The sequence below is a fragment of the Rhipicephalus microplus genome, chromosome 5 (genome assembly GCF_043290135.1).
Source record: "Rhipicephalus microplus isolate Deutch F79 chromosome 5, USDA_Rmic, whole genome shotgun sequence".
NCBI classification, from domain to species: domain Eukaryota; kingdom Metazoa; phylum Arthropoda; class Arachnida; order Ixodida; family Ixodidae; genus Rhipicephalus; species Rhipicephalus microplus.
This window is the reverse complement of record NC_134704.1, coordinates 13,610,582-13,629,464: the sequence shown is the minus strand read 5'-3', so window position 1 is coordinate 13,629,464 and position 18,883 is coordinate 13,610,582. Positions and strand designations below refer to the sequence as shown.

Here is an 18,883-nt window from a genome sequence, read left to right as displayed (position 1 = left end):
CTCTGCGAAATGACAAATAATGGTGTAGTGGGTGTTTACCAACCTGAACAAGAATTATGATTTGTTAGTACCTTGGTAGTTAGCAGCCCCAGGAGTCTTTACTACAGGTTCCAAATATGCCACTCTTCCAGCTTTCATGGACTGTGCTGCACTTATTCCACGGGCCTGGCGTTTCCCGGTGCTTGTCACTATGAACGCGTAGTGTGAAGCAAACATTGGTTTTAGCACAACTTGCTCTGAAAATTGACTCATTCAGGCCTTAGTGGAGTGTGATTGCGCACTTTTGTAGCCCTTAATGCTGCACTTCTGTTTCCATTAAAACGACATCTTTGTGTTTTTCCTGTCAGTCATAGCAAGTCCTAAAACTCTGCACTTTCCATACTTGCGAACGTGTGTGAATGGAAGTTGCTGCTGTTATGGCATTGGTGTAAGCAAGCGCTGCTGTTATGGCATTGGTGTAAGCAAGCAGAGTACCTCTAATGATTACTCAAAAATAGAGTGGCTATGATAAACTTCATAATTTTTGGTGGTCTGGTTCAAGGTTCTCTGTTTAGTCCCTACCGACTGCCTGTGTGTAGCGTGAACTGTGTGTGCAGAATGTGATGGTCTCTGCCCAGGTGACTAAGATATTCAGCAAGAAGAAAAACAGTGTCCAGTATGCCTTCCGACAGTCACTGCCTCTGTGTGGCATGAACGTGGCCCTTTTCGAGGCACCCTGTGAGTACAACCTTCAGCGTGGCCTTGCGCAGTTGGCACCTCCTCCCATTTCACCTGTCGTGCATGTGTCGTGGACTGCAAGTGGCAAGGCGTTGCTCCAAGACACGTAGTAGTAGTAAGGCTTCAGTGTTTTGGTTAGCTGTGCTTTAACCCCTTTGCCTGCAGATTACCCACACGGGATCAGCCTGACTCAGCGAGTGGACGACAGGGCACTGATGACCCTGAATGCTCGCAATGAGCACGACCGGTGCAAATTTGTTGACGACCTGAGGGAGTCCATTCTTGAGGCAAGCAGCCTTCTGTTCACAGTGATTTCGCAGAGCGGGTTGACCGCCTGTTTTTGGGCTTAAGCGTCCTACGTGCACGTTTCCGTTACCCAAAGGTGCCACAGCAAAACTTCCAGTTGCTGTCATTTGAGGGAGTGTTTTTACCACTGCTAAATTTTGGATGAAAGGCAAAGGTTCTGCCTGGAGTTGTGTAGATATCATTATTTTGCCGGTGTTCGTGGTAGGACACCCTCTCTGGTGGGCCAGGAACGTACATTCGCCGCTTCATGGTTCTCACTATTTAGCCTAAGTCATCACTGCCAGAACCACAGCCAACAGCCACAGCTTTAGCAGTGATTTCCTACGTCACTTTCCCTTAAGGGACGGCAACTAGAAGTTCTACAGCTGCACTGTTTACAGTACGGAAATGTGCTAAGGGCAGACTGTGCCCCTTCCCCTTCTCGTATCCGTGAAAGAAATGCCTAGTTTCATCATATATGCCTGGCCTCGTGCTCTATATTTTGTTTTAATGCTAAGGAAGTGTAACTTGACTTATTGCTTTGATAAGGTGCAAGTGACAAGTAAAGGCATTGTGGTGTATATGATAACCATTGCTTTGCACAGATGGATGAGATGGAGAGCCTGCGCATTGAGGGAGAACTCGAGAAGCAGCAGGCATTGCGCAGTCCTTGGGACCAGCGAGACTCGGGTCTGGCCGACATGGAAGCAACGGGGGAGGGCAACGGCGGAGACAGCAGCTTACTGGCCCAGAGCCCCTGCCTCAAGCGGTCGGCCCTCTCCAACTCGCTACTCGACCTGCACGACCAGCGTGAGTGTTTTCACTACTGAGGGCTCTCTCTAACACAAAGCACGCTCATCAACAGCTATACCATATTTAATCGCGTAATTATCGCACCCCCGAAAACTGCCACAATAATGTCATCTGCTCGTTTCAGCCATGATAGCGCACACCATCTGGCGCCATCTCTTAAGCATCAAGCGCACTATTGCACGGAGATTCAATCCAATCCAAGCCGAAGTGGCCAGTGCGCGTTGCGGCGTGTTTTGTATGTTGTGTCGGTAATCTTGGCACGTTATGGGGCGATACTGAAGCCACACGGCTGCTTTAAGTTGCAAGTGATAAATCATGCGCTAAACAACGGCAACAGGGCCGCCGATAGGCCCTTCGGAGCCTACGAGTTTTGTATTCGCTATTGGTGACGGCAGCTGAAAGCCACCAAGACGCGTTGGGCCTGCCGTGTGCATAAAGCTGGGATTGATGGTAAACTTTATTTCTTCAGAAGAAACTGCGGACGGTTCTATTAAATAGCTGACGTCCTACGCTTACCTTTTGAGGGCCCCTGTTGAGCGCCGAGCGCTACCGCTACGCCCGCAACGCCCACAAGCTTTGCGTATGGTATTCTAATTCTCGACTATTTGCTTCCACTTTTTGTGTCTCAAATAAATCTTGCCTTGTGTTGAACCTCTGCTTTTATTGTTGAGCTAAGTTGTAATTAGTACTTCTCAAAGCTTGCTGTAAGTTGCTGGTGTGAGAATCCTGATTTGCGGCCACTTCGTTTTCTTTTTCGCTCTCTGCGTTTTCGTGGAAAGTTTTCCGCGCGTAATTCTCGCACCCCCAACTTTGCATCGATTTTCTGGCAAAAAAAGTGGGAGGATTATGCGAGTAACTACAGTACGTCTGCAGCCATGGTAAAACAAAATAGTGCATGGAGCGAGCACACATTGTGCATCTGGTGCATGTTGTTATTTTTAGTGTAAAAAAACTTTAATGGACCACTTGACTGTTAATGCAGGAGCATCTCTAAACATCAGTAACTTTGTCAGCCATGACCATGAAAAGTTATCCAGTTATTTAGTTAGATATTGGAAAGAGCTATGCCACTGTTTTTCTTTTTTGGCCACGCATTCTATTTACATTCTGTTTACATTTAGCAATTTTGCAACAACTCGTGGGCACTGTAGAATAAGGCTTTAAAATGGGTATTTCATAAGGCCTGTAGTTGCAGGGCCGTAAGGAATTTAGATCTGCTGTGCTGTCCTGCTTTCCCTGGTTTCAGGCACTAAACGCACTCTCTGCAAGCCTGTACAAGTGTTGTTTAAATCTTGCAGAAACAGCGGCACGGCCAGTTCGTCGAGGCAGCGCGGGTTCTCTGGACAGTGGAATGGTGAGCTGGCAGCAGACAGAGCGGCTGGCAACGGGCCCCGCCTCCAGTCCGTCTCCTTCCAGTCCTCGGCGACCAGTTCGGTGAGCCAGGAGTCGTCGCCCCACACGGTCCAGTATCCGGATGGCGCAGCAGCAGCAGTAGCCACCAGCGTCGGCGACGGGACCCGGCACGGCTTCCTGGGAAACCTGTTTGGCAAGCGGGGTCGCCACACCGCAGCGGTGACCTCCACACCCCAAGCAGCAGCTGCGGCGACCTCGGAAGTGCCCGCAATGACGGAACCACCAGGATAGGCGGCGGGTTACCCATCTTGCCCGCCTTGTCTCCCAGTGTACATACGCGATAGGCCATTTTATTTTGCAAAGTGACTGTCTATCTGCCTCTCCTTTATGTACAGCAGAAGATTCGCGTTTTAATATATAGTACATATTACAGACCTCTCCCGCTTCTCCTTTGCCCCCTTTTGTAAGAGAACTTCCCTGCTCTTAAAGCATTCCCCCTCCCAAATTGTAATAAAGGCCTCATTCCTTTTGCTCACTCAGCTCAAGTGTGGTGCAGTGAGCCTGCTCTTGGTGTTGCTAGTAAAACGTTGTGGCCACAGTCGAGACCTTTCCATGAAAAGAGAGAGAGCAGTGGCCTTGCGCAAAGCAGTTTTCTTCCACCACTACGGTTAATGTATTGGTGCCCCCCTGTTGTGCCTGTTTGGAGGAATGTGAGGGCATGCCGGTGCTGTTACTGCATGTCAGCATGTGTACATAAAAGGAGGGGGAAAAAAGTGCACTATGCAGAGAAATGCAGTTCTCTTTTGTGGTAATTCAAAGCTGCACTTTTTTTAGCACATAAGCAGTCGAACAAATTGTGTGGACTGACGAGATCATGTTGCGTGCTGCAAGAAAGTGGCACACTTGCAAATTTTAGTGGCACAAATCTGGCACCCTTTATTCCTACTGTTTACTGAGTTTTTACCGGTGTGAATGCAGCAGCTGCAAAATTGAACATGTGAACGTGTATAGAGATTGCGGGTGAATGCACTTTGTGCACTTTGCCCACTTGCACTTCTAGATATCTCAGTCATGTGATGCTGGAAACTGGCCTTCTTGGCATATCACAGAATACTTTTATGTGCGCAGCTACATGCAGAAAGTCAATGTCTAGTGAGTGTTCAGAATATCATAAATGTGCGAGTATTGACATTTCATCCCACCATACGCTACAGAGACTGTGTGTATATTGTGTAACGGTATAGTATATGGAGTGTGCAGGATATTGCTTCCAGTCAATGCATGCAAACGGTCCATTTCGGGCTAAATGTTTGTAAGTGTTTCGCATCTTAATATGTGTGCACATAAAGAAGCTCACCAACGCATATTTTGATGTAGTGATTGTACTTTTGCCTGATGTGCAGCCATTGAAGGTGCACATGTTCAATATGGGGAGTGTAGCGTATTGAATTACAGTTGAATCTTGATAATTCAAACTCAGAGGCCCGAAAATTTGTTTGAGTTAATGAAAGCTAAATAAACGGAGGGCTCTTCATGCAGTGGCGCATGTGCATTGAGCTAACACATTAGGGGGAAGTTTCAGAAGACTTACATTTAGGTATTCACAAATCGCAGAACATCCGTTATTAATTGAAGTAATCGGTGATGCGCGTCTGCATACGTTTTCCTTGCAGCGAGTCAATCAATTTTGCACGCAGCTTGCAAAGCATTTCTACTTCGGCTTCAGCATTCTGGCAAAAGAAGTTGTGCGCGGAAATGCCCAGCGCTGACACTTTCTAAAAACGATGACAAAACGACTGCATAGCCGCAGCATGGCCAGCACGTGACTGGAAAGGAGCGTCTACAGGCAGAGAGAAGCAGATCGGCATTTGAGAAAAAAACAACACTCCATCCACAGCAGCTCTTTTTTTTTTTTTTTTGCTCTTCTCGCGGTCATCGTTGAAAGAAGGGTTACGTGGCAGGGACGGGAAAGGGGAAGCGTGGCAATGATGCGTGAGAGACCCGACCCCCCCCCCCCCCCACCACCACCACCACCACCAAGGCGCAGAGCCGTGCTCCCGCAAGGGGCAAGGGCTGCAGGAGATAGTGCCTTTTTCTTTTCCTTCAACCGCACATTCATTCAACCCAGCATCGGCTTTCTTTTCTTTCTTTTTGCCCTCTCTCTCTTCGCACACAGCATTGGAAAGAAAAGGATATTTACGTGGCAGGGACGGAAAAGAGAAAAGCGTGACACGAGCGCGTCGCAGATAGGCATTTGAGAGAAAGCAAACATTCTACCACAGCCTTTTCTTTCCTTTTCATTTCCTTTGTGCGTAGCGTTGAGGTGTCGCAAGTGTCCGCGCGGGATTGGGCGGGGTTCTAAGAGTATTTACGGAGCGCGGTATGTTTGAATTAACCGTTGCAAGTGCTTGCACGTTCGAATTACCGGGCAATTTCGCCCCATTGGAATACACATAGCTATGATGGGACCTCGTCGTGAGTTCGAATTAACCGGAAGTTTTAATTAAGCATGTGCGAAATAATGAGATTTCTCTGTATTTAATAGTGTGACCCTCGTATATTCTAAAACTTGGTTCACTTGACGATTCGCAACAGCACGTTCTTGCAGAGTGCTGAACCATGGCACTGTGGTACGCAGCGCAATGGTTCATCTGGACCCCGTGAAAATTGCATAAATTCAGAATGATCAAGACGCCATATTCTAATGAAAGTAGTGTACCAGCCCTGTATTATATTAGACAGAAGGGTCACATTTGTTTAGAAAATTGAAAGGTACTAAACCTAAAGGGAAAGCCCATATGAATGTACTCATAATTTGTATTGTAAAAGAAGCACTGTACCAGCAACATGCATGCATAATTGCAAGATTTCTTTTTAACAAAGGACTGCCAATGTGGAGTTTATTCACTAGAACCGGTGAGATCCTTTTTTCTAGCTTGCATTGCCAGTCAAGGAGGAGAGGGGTTAACCGGGTCAATTGTTGGCTACCCAGTCAATGTCTCGTTCTGATATGTAATACAGAAAGTGACATGGAGCATTTTTTTTAACTAGTCAATTTGCAAGGAGGTGTAGTCCGAAACGGTGATAGATGAGCACTCTAAAATTGGCGGAGAGTGATAGGACATGTAAGTAGCACTGTTCACTAACTGTGGTTGCCGAATTATAGCAAAATCAGTCAACGGCCTCATGTACCGTGTTGGAAGGTCACAGAACTCTGCTCGCATACTAAAGCACTCAAACGTGCCACCACACAATGAGCGATGCCACGACTTCTCGCAGGTCAGTGTGAACTTTTTACCACATGCGTAATATGCGCAGATTAAACTTCAAATGCCATTACACCGTAACGACTGCAATTTCAAGCGCGAAGTACGGTTTAGTGCACACGTGTGTCAAAGGAGTGCAGCCACTTGTGTGGGTCTTGGCGAGCAACAGGCCCGCGTTCACCATCGTCTTGCGTGACTAACGCCGCTGCACATGCGCATTCGAACAGCCAAGGTGCCAAGCACAGCGCGGCTAGTACACAGCAATGCTCTCGAACAAAAGTCGCAACACCAACAAACGCAGTATAGCGCCTGGTGAAAAAGGCCGCGGGAGAGCAAACGAGTCTTATCCACACCACGGGCCAAAAGTACAACACCAAGAGTGCCGCAAGCACGTCTCCTTGTGCAGAAGGGTTCACGGTGACACGCTGCCGAGGGAAACAGGTCCTCGCGACTATGCTGTCTGCTCTCTCACGATTAGGGACAGCAGGGCCCGATTGCTTGAGTGAGGGCAGACTCCGCTCGCGTCGGCTTTGATAGGTAATGGTCGACCACGCGCGCACACATCATACCGCGCTTCGGCCTAGCGTTCGGAAGGGGCAACGAAAGGCAAGCGTTCGCCACGGGCACAAGGCACCGTTGGCGAGTTCAAACGAGGCTTGCGCACCCTTCGTTGACCAGAGATGTTTCCAAGTGACTCCTGTAGCGCGCGTGCGAGACGTCCCAAAATACTTGAGGACAGCACCACAGTTTATATCCGAGTGAGAGGGTTTAACGTCACTCCCCCTCCCCCAGCATGAACAAGCCGTGAAGGAGGGGAGGCATGTTGGGACATGATAATGGCAGAAATAAGGGGAAAAGCCCACGCAATTTCCACCATGGTGACACTAAATAATGGACTATATACAGCGAATGCCTCTGTGGCACAGTATCGGGCTTCTCATAAAATGGTGTAGCATGCCAGCTTTCTTACGATTTTGTGGCATTTTATAATTCCAATTCCTACTTAAATTGTGAAACATGATAAATTCTATCACTGAAAATCGTGGTTTATTTGTTTCACAAATATGCCACGACATGTTCTTGACAATTGTTAACTCATTTTTACTCCGGAATAATGGCACTAGTTGGTTGATATTTTGCTGCCATGAAAACTATTCAGATAGTGAATAATTTGGGGTGTTTTTTATGCCAGCTCGGGCCACTGTGTATTTTTCTCTTACCAAGTGTGCAGTGTCCATAATTGCAATAAAACACCCATCTGGTTTTGTAATCTGATAGTGTACTAATGTGCACAGTTAAGGTTTCTGCACATAAGTGGTACATTACTTTGCTGAAAAGCATGATGACATCAGGGATCTACTTATGAATGCAATCTACACCTTGCACACCACTTCATTTCTGGTACTAAGTATGGACGGAAATGTCCATGTGGGAGTCGTACTCAATTGCGGTGCTCAAAGCTCTCAGCGGCAAGTATGGCAAATTGTATGTCAAGAGAGTCTGATAAAGACCACATGGTGCTACAGTAATGGACCAACATTGCAAGTTAGCTCCTTGCATTACAAGTAGTAAATAACATAAGGGGAGATGTAGGTTTTGAAACGTTTTACGATGTAGGTCTCTAAGCATAATAGTTCGGTGAATAGGATAAAATTTAATATTCTTAATTAGTTTTTTCTGCAAATACGAAAATCTCGAACTACATTTTTAATAGGTGCATTAGAACAAAATATGTGCAATTTCTACAACATATTCTAGCATGTATATAACTTTCATGGGAATTCTTGGCACTTGTTCTTTGTCAAACACAAAAAGCTATGCAACAAAATTGCCAAAAGCTGGTGTAGCCGGTGATGCTACTTGTTTTCTTGTAATGTTTACCAAACTAATTCTCGATAATTGTAAAGTAAATCATTAAAAAAATTTGCTCATATTTGTATCTGCTTATTTTGCTTCCAAATTTCAATGAAAACAATCAAATTAGCATCATCAGCTAGACCTACTCTCTGGCAGTCTTGCCAGATGTTTTTATATTTGACAAAGCAAAATTGTGAATAAGCCCTATAATAATAAGTATGTTCTCATAAATTGTAAACCTTTTATTTTAATGCAGATAATGAAAATCTTCCTGGGGATTTTAAATACTAACAAACTGAATAAATGTAGCAAATTTCATTCGGTTAACCCAGCTATTGAAGAAATCGATTTTTCAAAAATTTTAAGTTTAGATTCTGCATATTATGTAACATCAGTTACCAATCAAGTTCTATTTTCTCAGTTTTCTCTATTTATTTTTCTATATATTATTATTATTATTAATATTATTATTATCAATTATATGCTTAGTTTTCTGACAAGCTTATTCCAGCTTTGGCACACTGTTCTGATTACTTTTGTTTTGCTGAAGGACTGAACGTTTATAAATAGAGTGCAAAAGGGAATCAACTCTTACTTAAATTTTTACCAAAACGGGTGAGAAAAAAACTTTTTGGCAGCGTGAACTTCCAAGCTTAACTTCTCTTCTTGGAAAGTTATAACCATAAAATTATGCTTGTTATACTCCTTGGTATATATGGCATTCAGCGACATTTATTTCAGTAGGATCCATACAGCCAGCCTAATGAATGTGTGATTAAATGATAGTTTCATTAATAATTTGTTATAAAACTAATTGTGCTGCCTACTTAAAAAAAAGCGCTGTCGATTTCATGCTGAGAAAACTGTTGGAAAGCTCTGTATGTGAGGGTAGACCAAGACATGTTTTCAGCGTCATTATTTGCGCTAGTGCATACAACACCAGGACAGCTTAATCTCATTTCAAGCACCATCATTGTTATTTCATTTTATTTCTTTATTCACTTTTTCTCTGGTCACATGACATAGGACAGACGTCCAGATGGCATAGACTCCACTTGGAGCACCTTTGCTGTTAACACAGTTTATATTTGTTATCAGCACGTGAAAAATGCATAATTGCTTAAGTTTTTTATTATCGTGATGAGCCCAGCTGAACACTGAGACAAAGATTGGAAGAAGCACACACCAGGTGCTGTGTCCTCCTTCCGATCTTCCTCTACTCGGTGTTGCGCTGTAGTTCACCATGCATCACCAACTTGCCCAAATTTTCACGTTACCGATTTTTCATCATCTTCTGTCTGAAAAAAACCAGCACAGCTTGCATTAGGTTGCGCCAGGTTGGGTCACAACAGAGCTGGTGGGCAGCTAGCTGGTCATGGCCTGGCTAGTCTTTTCCTTTTCACCTTTCTTTCCCACCCCTTGCTATACTACTCAGCTACACATAATTATTAGGTGTTGCCCGTTGCAGCCAGACTTGTATGCGTTACAGAAAACAAGTTACTATTTACAATTACTTTCTTTAAAAAGGGATTGATTGCAGTTGTCTATTTCAGTGCCACAAAAGTAACTGAGGAATTGTAGAAATGTAATCGAGTACTTTTAAGTTACTTGCCTTTGAAAGTTTGTAGACCTAACGGAACACAAGTTTACTTAAACTGCAACGAACTATTGGTCTTACATGGTAGAGAAAAAGCTTGGAGGCTTCTGTGTTCTATTGTTGCATGTTAACTTTCAGTGGCAGTTATTTTTTTAAAGCTGTCAATGCATAGTCTTTTATATTTTTTTCTTTAAGAGGGGAGCTGCTACACTTAACACTCTCTCGATGCATGTGCTGGAAGGAAGGGTGGTAACATATAAAGTAGAAACACCTTGCCCGTTGCGCACCAGCTCGTCCTTGTGAAGTGCTTTGGTGCTAGTGTTCATGTCCTATATGAAAAGTCACGCTATTTGTTGCTGGTGCTCGACTAAGGCATTGCAGGTAAAGCAAAAAAAATGTGACAACGAAACTGTGGGGATCTTGTCTTGCAGGACGATGGGTACATAAGGAGCGTTCCCATATTTTGTAGGTTGAGAACTGCCATAGAAAACTGGCTGCAACTTGATTTTGTAACAAAAAAGAAAGTATTTGCCTGTAATCAATCAAAAAATATCTTAGTTACTGAATTACTGGTAACATTAGTTTTGAAACAGTAATTATTTGCAAAATTAACAAAAAATATAGCCGATTACAAGTAATCAATTGCTTGTAATGCATTGCCGTTTTTTTTTTTACCGTCTGTACAAACTGCTTGGGCCCTAAAATCGCATCCAACCTTCAGCAGCATTGAAGGAAGGGAGGAAAATGACTATTTTGGTCCTGCGGAACGTGACTGGGTCACGCAGCCGGCTCAGTCCCACGTAGGAACCGGCAAGCCGATCCTGCCAGCAACCTCGCGGGCCCGCTGGACAGGCGGTTTGAGTAAAAACTTTCTTTGCCTGCTTCAACATAGATGACTGATTGCCACATTTCAGGAGCAGTAGACGGCAGTGTACATGTCATCTGCTTTGATGTATTCGCACAAAAAGCGCGGGATTCGGTAAGACTTCCCTGTATTAGTAGCCAGTTTCACGGTCGCCCCGTCGTGGAGGTCTAGTGGCTAAGGTAGTCGTTGTTCAGATTTCGGTGCGCGTTAAAGAACCCCAAGTGGTCGAAAATGCCGGAGCCCTGAACTACGGCGTCTCTAGTAATCATATGGTGCTTTTGGGACGTCGAACCCCGCATATCAATCAATTGGTTTCACGGTCAATTACTCGTAGTGGGTTGGAACAAAACAAATGCTTGAGCAAACCACCAACGTATTCTCTAAGTAGAGGCTAAAGAGAGAGAGAGAGAAAGCATTTATTGAATTAAGCTTGTGAGTGAAGGTGGGAGGGTCCCTTATTCCAGGAACCCTCTGGCTTGGACAGCCCGCCGGGCTCGAGCGACTAGTTGACGCTGCTCGACCCGGTCCGGCTGGGAGATCGCAGCCTCCCACGCTTCGCTGAGGAGGTCTTGGTCCGCATCTGGTGCTGCTGCTCGTAGTCTTGGGACGCTTACTTTGCACTGCAGTAGGAGGGGCGCCAGAGTGTCTGCCACATTGCAGTGAGGGCAGATGTAGCTGTGCAACGTTGGCCTCATATGGTGCAATAGTACGCCGTGTGTGAACGTGTTGCTTTGAAGACGCCTATAGTCGGTCCCTTCGTCTCTTGTGAGTTTTGGATGTGGCGGGGCTAAAGCCGTGAAAACTTTCCATGTGTACAAAAACTACCATCATCATGAAGGGATATGTGACACAGAAATTTTACCGATCCCGTTATTCACTGCTGGTTCACTAACAATGAGGGAGGTGACAAGACATGCTAAACTTTAATAGATCTTGAGGAGTTACTGACAGGACCTTTGGCAAATTTCAATTGAGCCGAGCAAAAGCTTTAGTAAACTGTCGTCGTTAAAGGAACACTAAAAAACTAAACGCTTTTTCGCGTATCAGTAAAGCACAATTTCAGTATCCCGAAAACACTACTCTACCGTGGCACGACACCACGACGACACTTGGTAAGCGAAAAAACTTGCTCAAAGAAACTGCTGGTGGAGACGCCACCTTGAGACGACTCCACCAAGCACTGTGACGTAATCAATTCTTGAAGTACTGGTTCTAAAACACTATAGTACTGGATTCTAAGTGGCCTCTCATGGGTGAAAGTGAAGTATATTGTAATCTGTGGGTGCCATAAACTAAGCATACGAAGTGGTGGAAAGTTTCGAGATTATGTCTTGAAAATGCGAAAAATACCTCGTAGAATTTCTCACGTCTCGTGCAGAGATTATGGCGCGAAATTTGAATGTGAAACTTTACCCTTGATTTTCTTCACTAAGTTCTCAGAGTGCAGTTTATCAATTTAGAACAAGTCATTCTTTCCTATTGTCTCTCTAACCCAGTGATCACTGTGAGCGTACACCTCTGCTTCGCTGAGGCATCTTTACGAAGCGCTTCAGCAGTACGTGCGATGGAATACTGGGGAATGCGAAAGGTAATGAAAACTGCTAGAAGACCCTGAAGCGATGGAATCCATATGCAAACAATGAAGAACCTCAGTTGCACGGTTGTTTTGGGACATTAAACTCCGCAATTATTACATACGCAAATGTGCCCCTAGATCTACGAGGGGTGTGAACGCTTGGTTCCAGCATGAGTTGGTCTGCAGAGTACATTAGTTTGGTGACTGCGACTCAACTCAAACCGCACTGCACTGAGAAGCAACTTAGAAACAGCCTAGCATCACCTAGATAAAGCGTAGCAACCACCTAGACGTGACCAAATTAGGCTTCAGAATAGTCCAGCTTCGACCCTTTTAAAGGTTATTGTGGCGGCAGCTGGTGATCCTCCTTCAGAGTGGAATGCCTTCTCAATTTTTATTTTTAGTTTTTTTGCCAGTGCAGTAGTGTTCCTTGAGATATTTATTCCCATCAAATAATCTAGCATCGCACGCAATCATAAGTGTTTAGTTTAAGCCAGTTCCTTACATTTTTTATCCAACTTTGTCACCAAACTGTCCACCAAGACGTGAATTGGTTGCACGATAGATTAAAGAGCACGTTTGCTGAACAAATCATTCAAATCGCGTTTTATATACTTTAGAATACGTGTTTACATCGAATGTTAAAGAATAATCGTGAAGTATGGGTAATGCAGGTACCCATACTTCTGAATCGAATCGTACAGTTATTCAATGCATATTTAAATTATTTCCGTTCGTGCAGAGTTGTCTGGATGAAACACGACGTATACGAAGGGACACAGTCAAGTCTATAATGATGATGACATCTCTGTTCCATGATATTCGTTGTTGAATAATTTCTTTAGATGATATCTGTAGACCGCACTAAATAGTGCAGCCAGCAATGGCCGCTTCAAGGAATGACGGGAGCAGTGATACTATTGATCAACACAGACTATCGCAATCGTCGTATGTGAGACGGCGTGCAACGGAGCTCTAGGAGGCTTCTAGCAGCGAGCACCGCTTGGGCGGCACCATGGGCTGCCCGACGCGGCAGCCGAAGTGTTCGGCGAACGGGGCCCAATGGCGTAGCGGCCCGTTGACGCGCTCCTGCCCGCCGAGCGGCCACGGCAGTCGGCGCTGCGCCTGCGCATCCGACCGCTGGCAGTTGTCCATCGCGTAGTACACAAAGAACAGCTGGTCCGAGGAGAGATTCTCGAGGCCCTTCAGCCGCAGGTCCTTGCCCCAGATGCGCCGAGTGTCCAGCAAATCCTGCAGCAAAACCCGTCGCTTACTGCCAAATAAAATTGCACGCATCCTTTTAAAAGGATGTATGTTCAGTTAGGTCGCTGCTGGCGAAACAGCGATGTCTCTAGCCACAGGCGCCGTACTGCTTACCCCCTCACAAATACATATCTAGAAGCAAACGTGTCTGCCTCTCTCGACATCAAAAAAAAAAAAGAAAGAAGAATTGGTCGGTGCTCGGCGGCGAAAGCGAGTGCTCTAACCGATAGTCGAGGGTACCGAGAATATGTAAGCCAAACACGCGGCCTGGAATTTACAATTCTGAAAGAAAGCTACAAATTGCCCTCTCTTTTCTCTACAAATGGTGTCAATAACCCAAATGACCGCGGCCACTGTCTTGATTTGAGCATCGTGAGCTGCGTATGTACGTATATCAGCGCATTCGCTCCCGGTCGAACCACGTAAGCCGCGCTTCTTGTCCCGTTTTCATCGCCCCTTTGAGTTACAGTAACTGTATATGCTCCCTACGTAAAGGTAGCATATGTATTTACTTAACTTTGAGTTAGCTTTCAGCGCCCTCGATCGTTGGTACGAAGAGAGGGTGTTCAAAGCACGGACACATCATTTTAATGCGCCTCATTCATTTCCCTGCCGTTTTGGTAGATGCCTCCGAGATGAACAAACGTTTCGTGACTTGTCCTATAGGGGAAGTGGCGCATGCGCTGGAGCATCGTGGAAAAAGAGGATTCCGAACGTATCACTTTCAAGTTCTTTGCGGCGATCTGTTCGTGAGGCAGTAAGCAATGACACCCTGCAACACCATTTTTAATGCACGCTGGCACCTCGATCTTGTACGTACCACGAGGTTATCGTGCGCCAAGGCTAAGCCGACCGCCTGGTCAAAGAGGGCCCAGGGCTGATCCTTGGCTGGCGGAAAGCCGCTCTTGAGCGCCGGCGGCATGGTGTCCAAGTCGTTTCGAAGGCATTCGGCCACGCTGCGGAGATTCGTCTGCTCAGACTCGCGCACCGGTGAATCGAACACGCCCGGAATGTCCCTGTGTGCGCGCGCCATGAAATCCGAGGTACACATGCATGTGCACACTTACAGGACATACAGCGTCTTCATTTTGCCTACCGAGCGTTGATGCACGCAGTTGTGTGTACCTGAGTAGCGCAGCCAGGGCGCTGTACAAGCGCACTGTCACTCTTGCCACTTGATGAGTGCGCAGCGAGTTGTTGAGTGGAACGACGGAACCGAACAGCCCGGGCGGCAGCCGCAGGGCTCCCCCGGGTAGCCACGTCGGCCGCATGTCGAAAGCCCATCCGCCTGAACTGCATGTACGAACGCCATCCAGCGTGCACATAGACGCGCCGAGTCAGAAAGCGGCAGCATGCTACCGGCGACACGAGCGTCGCAACCGACAGCGCTCAAAGGTGCTTTGCCGTCACATGCACGTGCATTGTTGCGTTCATAGGCGTACGCAAGAATGGGGGCAGAGTGGGTGGCGGCCACCTTTAGTGCACCTAAGAGGGGTGCAAAATGCATACTTTCGACCTTTCGACTTCATACCCCCAATTCCCGAATGGGAATCCTGCGCACGTCCTATGGTTACACGTATACCTTCGAATGATATCAGACTGCCTGCGTTTAGCATTAGCACTAAAGGTGCAAATTTATATGTTGCGCAATTATGAACAGCCATTGTTTTGTTAGGCCTCGTTAGGAATGGAAGGCGATCTCGGAGACTCCGCTTGGTTTTCACAATATACGCTCGTCGAATTTAGGTATGCGAAGCTATTTGCTGCGAACGAAGTAAATCCTCCTCACAGCAATGCCATATTCACTTTGAAACGGACGTCCGAAACCATGTTTTATCCGTACATACACTGTGTACACAATAACCACGCAATAACACTAAATCAGAGAGCATTTCGCGCTTGCGCATTTCGATACGGCCAAAGCCCTCTATAAAGATAAGACGAAGGGGTGAGTTTCGTAGCGTCAGACTGCGGTCGCAACGCTGTGAAGCGAACTGATGCGTCTTCCAGCACACACACCGATCGGCGGCTGCGGCCGCCATGCGGACCTTGAGCAGCGTGCTGTTCCGTTGGCCCGTGGTGTTGGCCATAGAGGCGGCCAGCGCGAGCAAGTAAGCGTTCCAGCTATTGGCGTCCGCCAGTCGCGCGGGATAAAACCGCGCAAGCGGAGTGTGTCGCACGCTGTTGGCTACCAGGTGCGCGTCGGGTCCTGGCTGCGGCAGCAGCCGCGGCAGGCTTCGCAGGAAGCGGTCCTCCAGCTGGTCGGTCCACATGCGGGCCACATGTAGCGTACCCAGGGCTCCGCGCATCGCCTGCAGGTACACCAGCGGAACAGCGTGGCCCACGGCGCGGCTGCACGCGCGTTGCCTGCACGTGCATTCGCCAAGTGACTCGCGGCAAAAGCGTGGCGTCGTGGTGGACATGCTTTCAAGGAGTGAAAGGCTGCTGATTACATGCAAGCCCATTCAGTCAGTGCTTGCTAGAGTACAGTATGCTTTTCCTTGAGAAAATTAAGATCAAAAGTATGCTTCTTCACAGAAATTGTGTTGTGGAAAAGCTTTCTTCAAGAAACTCTTTTTGGCGAGTTACGTGCGCTTGTAAGATAAATGGCATATTGCAATCGCAAGAGGAGCTACAATAAGCAAAAGAACAGCCACAACGAAATGTTACAAGATGTAATAAAGAGAAAGGCTGGTGTGTGGGCGCGTGTGGAGAAAGAACGGCGTCATCATCCTATATCTCCTAAATATGTAGCGTAATCGTGTGGCCTCACATGATAACAATAATTCACTCGGACTCTGCCAACACGATCGCCATCATATAGAGAGGCTTGTGGGGTCTCGAAATGGGGCGCGCCGTGCTATCTCGGAACACAAGGAGACAGCAGACGTGGTCGGGCAAACATGTGCACCCTTATTAACTTGCTTATACAACGACCATATAGTCGGCAGAATGGGACGCGTCACTCAACAACCTTATGCAGTATTTCAATACAAGTTACACTCTAGAAAACAACAAAACAAACACAAGGTTTACGGTGAATACGGCGTCCCCGACGGTCGACTCACCACGAGGGACGCATCCGCGGGAAACGACCCGCGGATCCTCTGCAAGAAAACGTCCATCCTCGCGCGCTGCCTAACCGTGCGCCGGCATAGCCTCTCCGCCACCGCCGCGTGGCGGCGTTGCTCGAGCCACCGCTAACCCTAACCTAGGCCAACACCCACCTTACGCTCGGCGGATGTTAACCCTATTCTAGTTTACGATAGTTAAGTCTAAATGTGGCTTATCTTCGAGACGCGCGGACCATGAGGCGCAAACGACCTTGGGATAGCACCCTCACAAACTATAGTACAAGAACAGTTTTAAATTTCTTAATAGCCGAGCTCGGACTAAAAGACGTGCACTTGTTGGCAAGGATTTCCAACCAGCGATATTCCTGTAGAAAAAGCTATTTCTTTAGGCAGTGGTACGAGCAAAAACAGACGTCAATGAATATTTAGGGTTATGTATCGTTTTTCTGAAAGATAGGTGCTTTCAACTTGCAATAATTCAAACAGCGGAGGTGTACGCACCTGTCGGCAATCGGAGGCCGACGAGTGAGCATGTGCGCCGTGATGAGTTTGTCAGGAGGCGTCGCCACGAACGGTGCCGCCCACAGGGCTGCTCGGAAGCCTACGTAGTGCAGCACCCGCAGCGCGTCAGAGGACACCAGCTTCGACAGCGACTTCAAGTCGACTCCCGGTAACACCAGCACAGAAGAAGGTGCGACGGCCGAGGATGAGGTCGCACTGCGCACCAGTGCGGCTACGCCTGCGCTCAGATTGGACAGCGGCAGGGTATCGTAAAGGAGCCCGGGCGCCGACATGGCTGCGTCCTGGATCTACGTGAACGAAAACCAAGAAAGGCAATCGTTCGCCGAAGAGCTGCTCGCGTGAATACCCCGACAGTACTTTAGACTCTTTGTAACACTTGAAGGCAAAAACCTGCTTCACACTTTTTTATAATATACCAGTCATCTTGCATGGCATAACGACCAGTGTGAGATATGTAATCATAACGGCATAAACCACCTCGCCCAACAATTGTACGTATAGGTAGACTTGTACGTATTGAATCACCTTAACTTTATCAGTCCGTCGATTGCACTGTCACTCACCCCCTTTTCCGTCCAGAAGCCTTTTGCACCTCATGGGGTATCTTTTCAGGGTTCGGCCCTCCAAATTTGGCAGCGCGATGAACTGGTCACGTCACAACTTTTGAATATATCCGACGTACGAGATAAAGTCACTAGTGGCGTATGGCACGCCGGATTTTGTAACACTTCATTCGCCTGTCGTGCTCCATTCAGGGGGCCACGCAACGAGACCGTTGAGGCTTCTGCATTATGCAACAGAGGACCGAAGGTGGTCGGTGGTTGTATAGAAAGGCAGAAGACGCTGACGTCACGCACTAACCAGATCGGTGAATGCTGAACTCACCTTTGCGATCGAGATTAAATGGCCCCCTCCCCTTGCAGCTATACGCTTAGATCAAGTAATGTGATATAAACGCTAAATTGTCTAAACGCAAAGTGTACAAAGCTTACGCAAGCACCCTATTTCGTGCGACACTGGTGATATAAAAACAGTAGCAAGTTATATCGTTACAGCGCTCGTGAGACAATACAAAGCTGGCTTCGCCGCAAAATAACTGTTATTGCGGAGAAGCCAGGTGTGGCGGGCGCTTATATCGGCATGGTTGCTGGCACTGATCTTAAATATTGTTACAAACACCAGTCTTTAGACAGATAAACAAGCGCAAAAAAAGTTTGAGGCCAACAAACTGGCAAGACGCAGCGCCAAACGCGTCCTGTAAGTTTCATCGCCTTGTCGTTCGCCCATTTTCGCGCTAATTTCATGCATACGTCTCGTGTGAGGAATTCCTACAGCCCACCCCTCATCTCCCTTGCTAGCACTGCTTCTGGTAGTTCGGCTGCTTGCACACGACTGCTCGCACCTTGGAGAGGTCGGAGAGGATTTTGACGACGTCTTCAGCGACCGTGCGCGCGTCAGCCGCGGTTGACACGAACGTGACCGTGGCGCGCACGGCGTCGGAGAGCAGCTGCGCTTGCGAGGCGTCGTCTCCTGGCATGAGCAGCAGCTGCGCGGGACCCAGGGCAACCGCTGTCGGGCTCTTGACGACAGGCACCACGGACACCAGCGCCGCCACGTTCAGTTCGCGAAGCAGGCGTCCGGCGGCCTCCCACACAGCGACGTCGCTCGTCGCGTCACTGGCCGGCCATGACTGCG

At 47.2% G+C, this 18,883-nt stretch overlaps 2 protein-coding genes across 4 annotated transcripts in view; one reads left to right on the top strand and one right to left on the bottom strand.

Annotated features, from left to right (window-relative positions):
- Window positions 1–3,707, top strand: part of siz (Brefeldin-resistant Arf-GEF family protein schizo) — a 28,278-nt gene extending 24,571 nt beyond the window's left edge. For all 3 annotated transcript variants that reach the window (XM_037426140.2, XM_037426142.2, XM_075894871.1), the window contains exons 8-12: window positions 618–717; window positions 883–1,004; window positions 1,608–1,812; window positions 3,114–3,169; window positions 3,217–3,707. In XM_037426140.2, the coding sequence (XP_037282037.2) occupies window positions 618–717; window positions 883–1,004; window positions 1,608–1,812; window positions 3,114–3,169; window positions 3,217–3,459 (726 nt within the window). In that variant the 3' untranslated portion in view covers window positions 3,460–3,707. The remainder of the gene's footprint in view (window positions 1–617; window positions 718–882; window positions 1,005–1,607; window positions 1,813–3,113; window positions 3,170–3,216) is intronic.
- A 9,531-nt stretch (window positions 3,708–13,238) lies between these two features.
- On the bottom strand, window positions 13,239–14,640 carry LOC142817669 (uncharacterized). The gene is made up of 2 exons (XM_075894869.1): window positions 14,413–14,640; window positions 13,239–13,580 (listed from the first exon to the last, which is right to left on the bottom strand). Exons 1-2 carry the CDS (start codon window positions 14,623–14,625, stop codon window positions 13,305–13,307), a joined length of 489 nt encoding a protein of 162 aa, XP_075750984.1. The 5' UTR covers window positions 14,626–14,640; the 3' UTR covers window positions 13,239–13,304.
- Window positions 14,641–18,883: the final 4,243 nt, after the last annotated feature.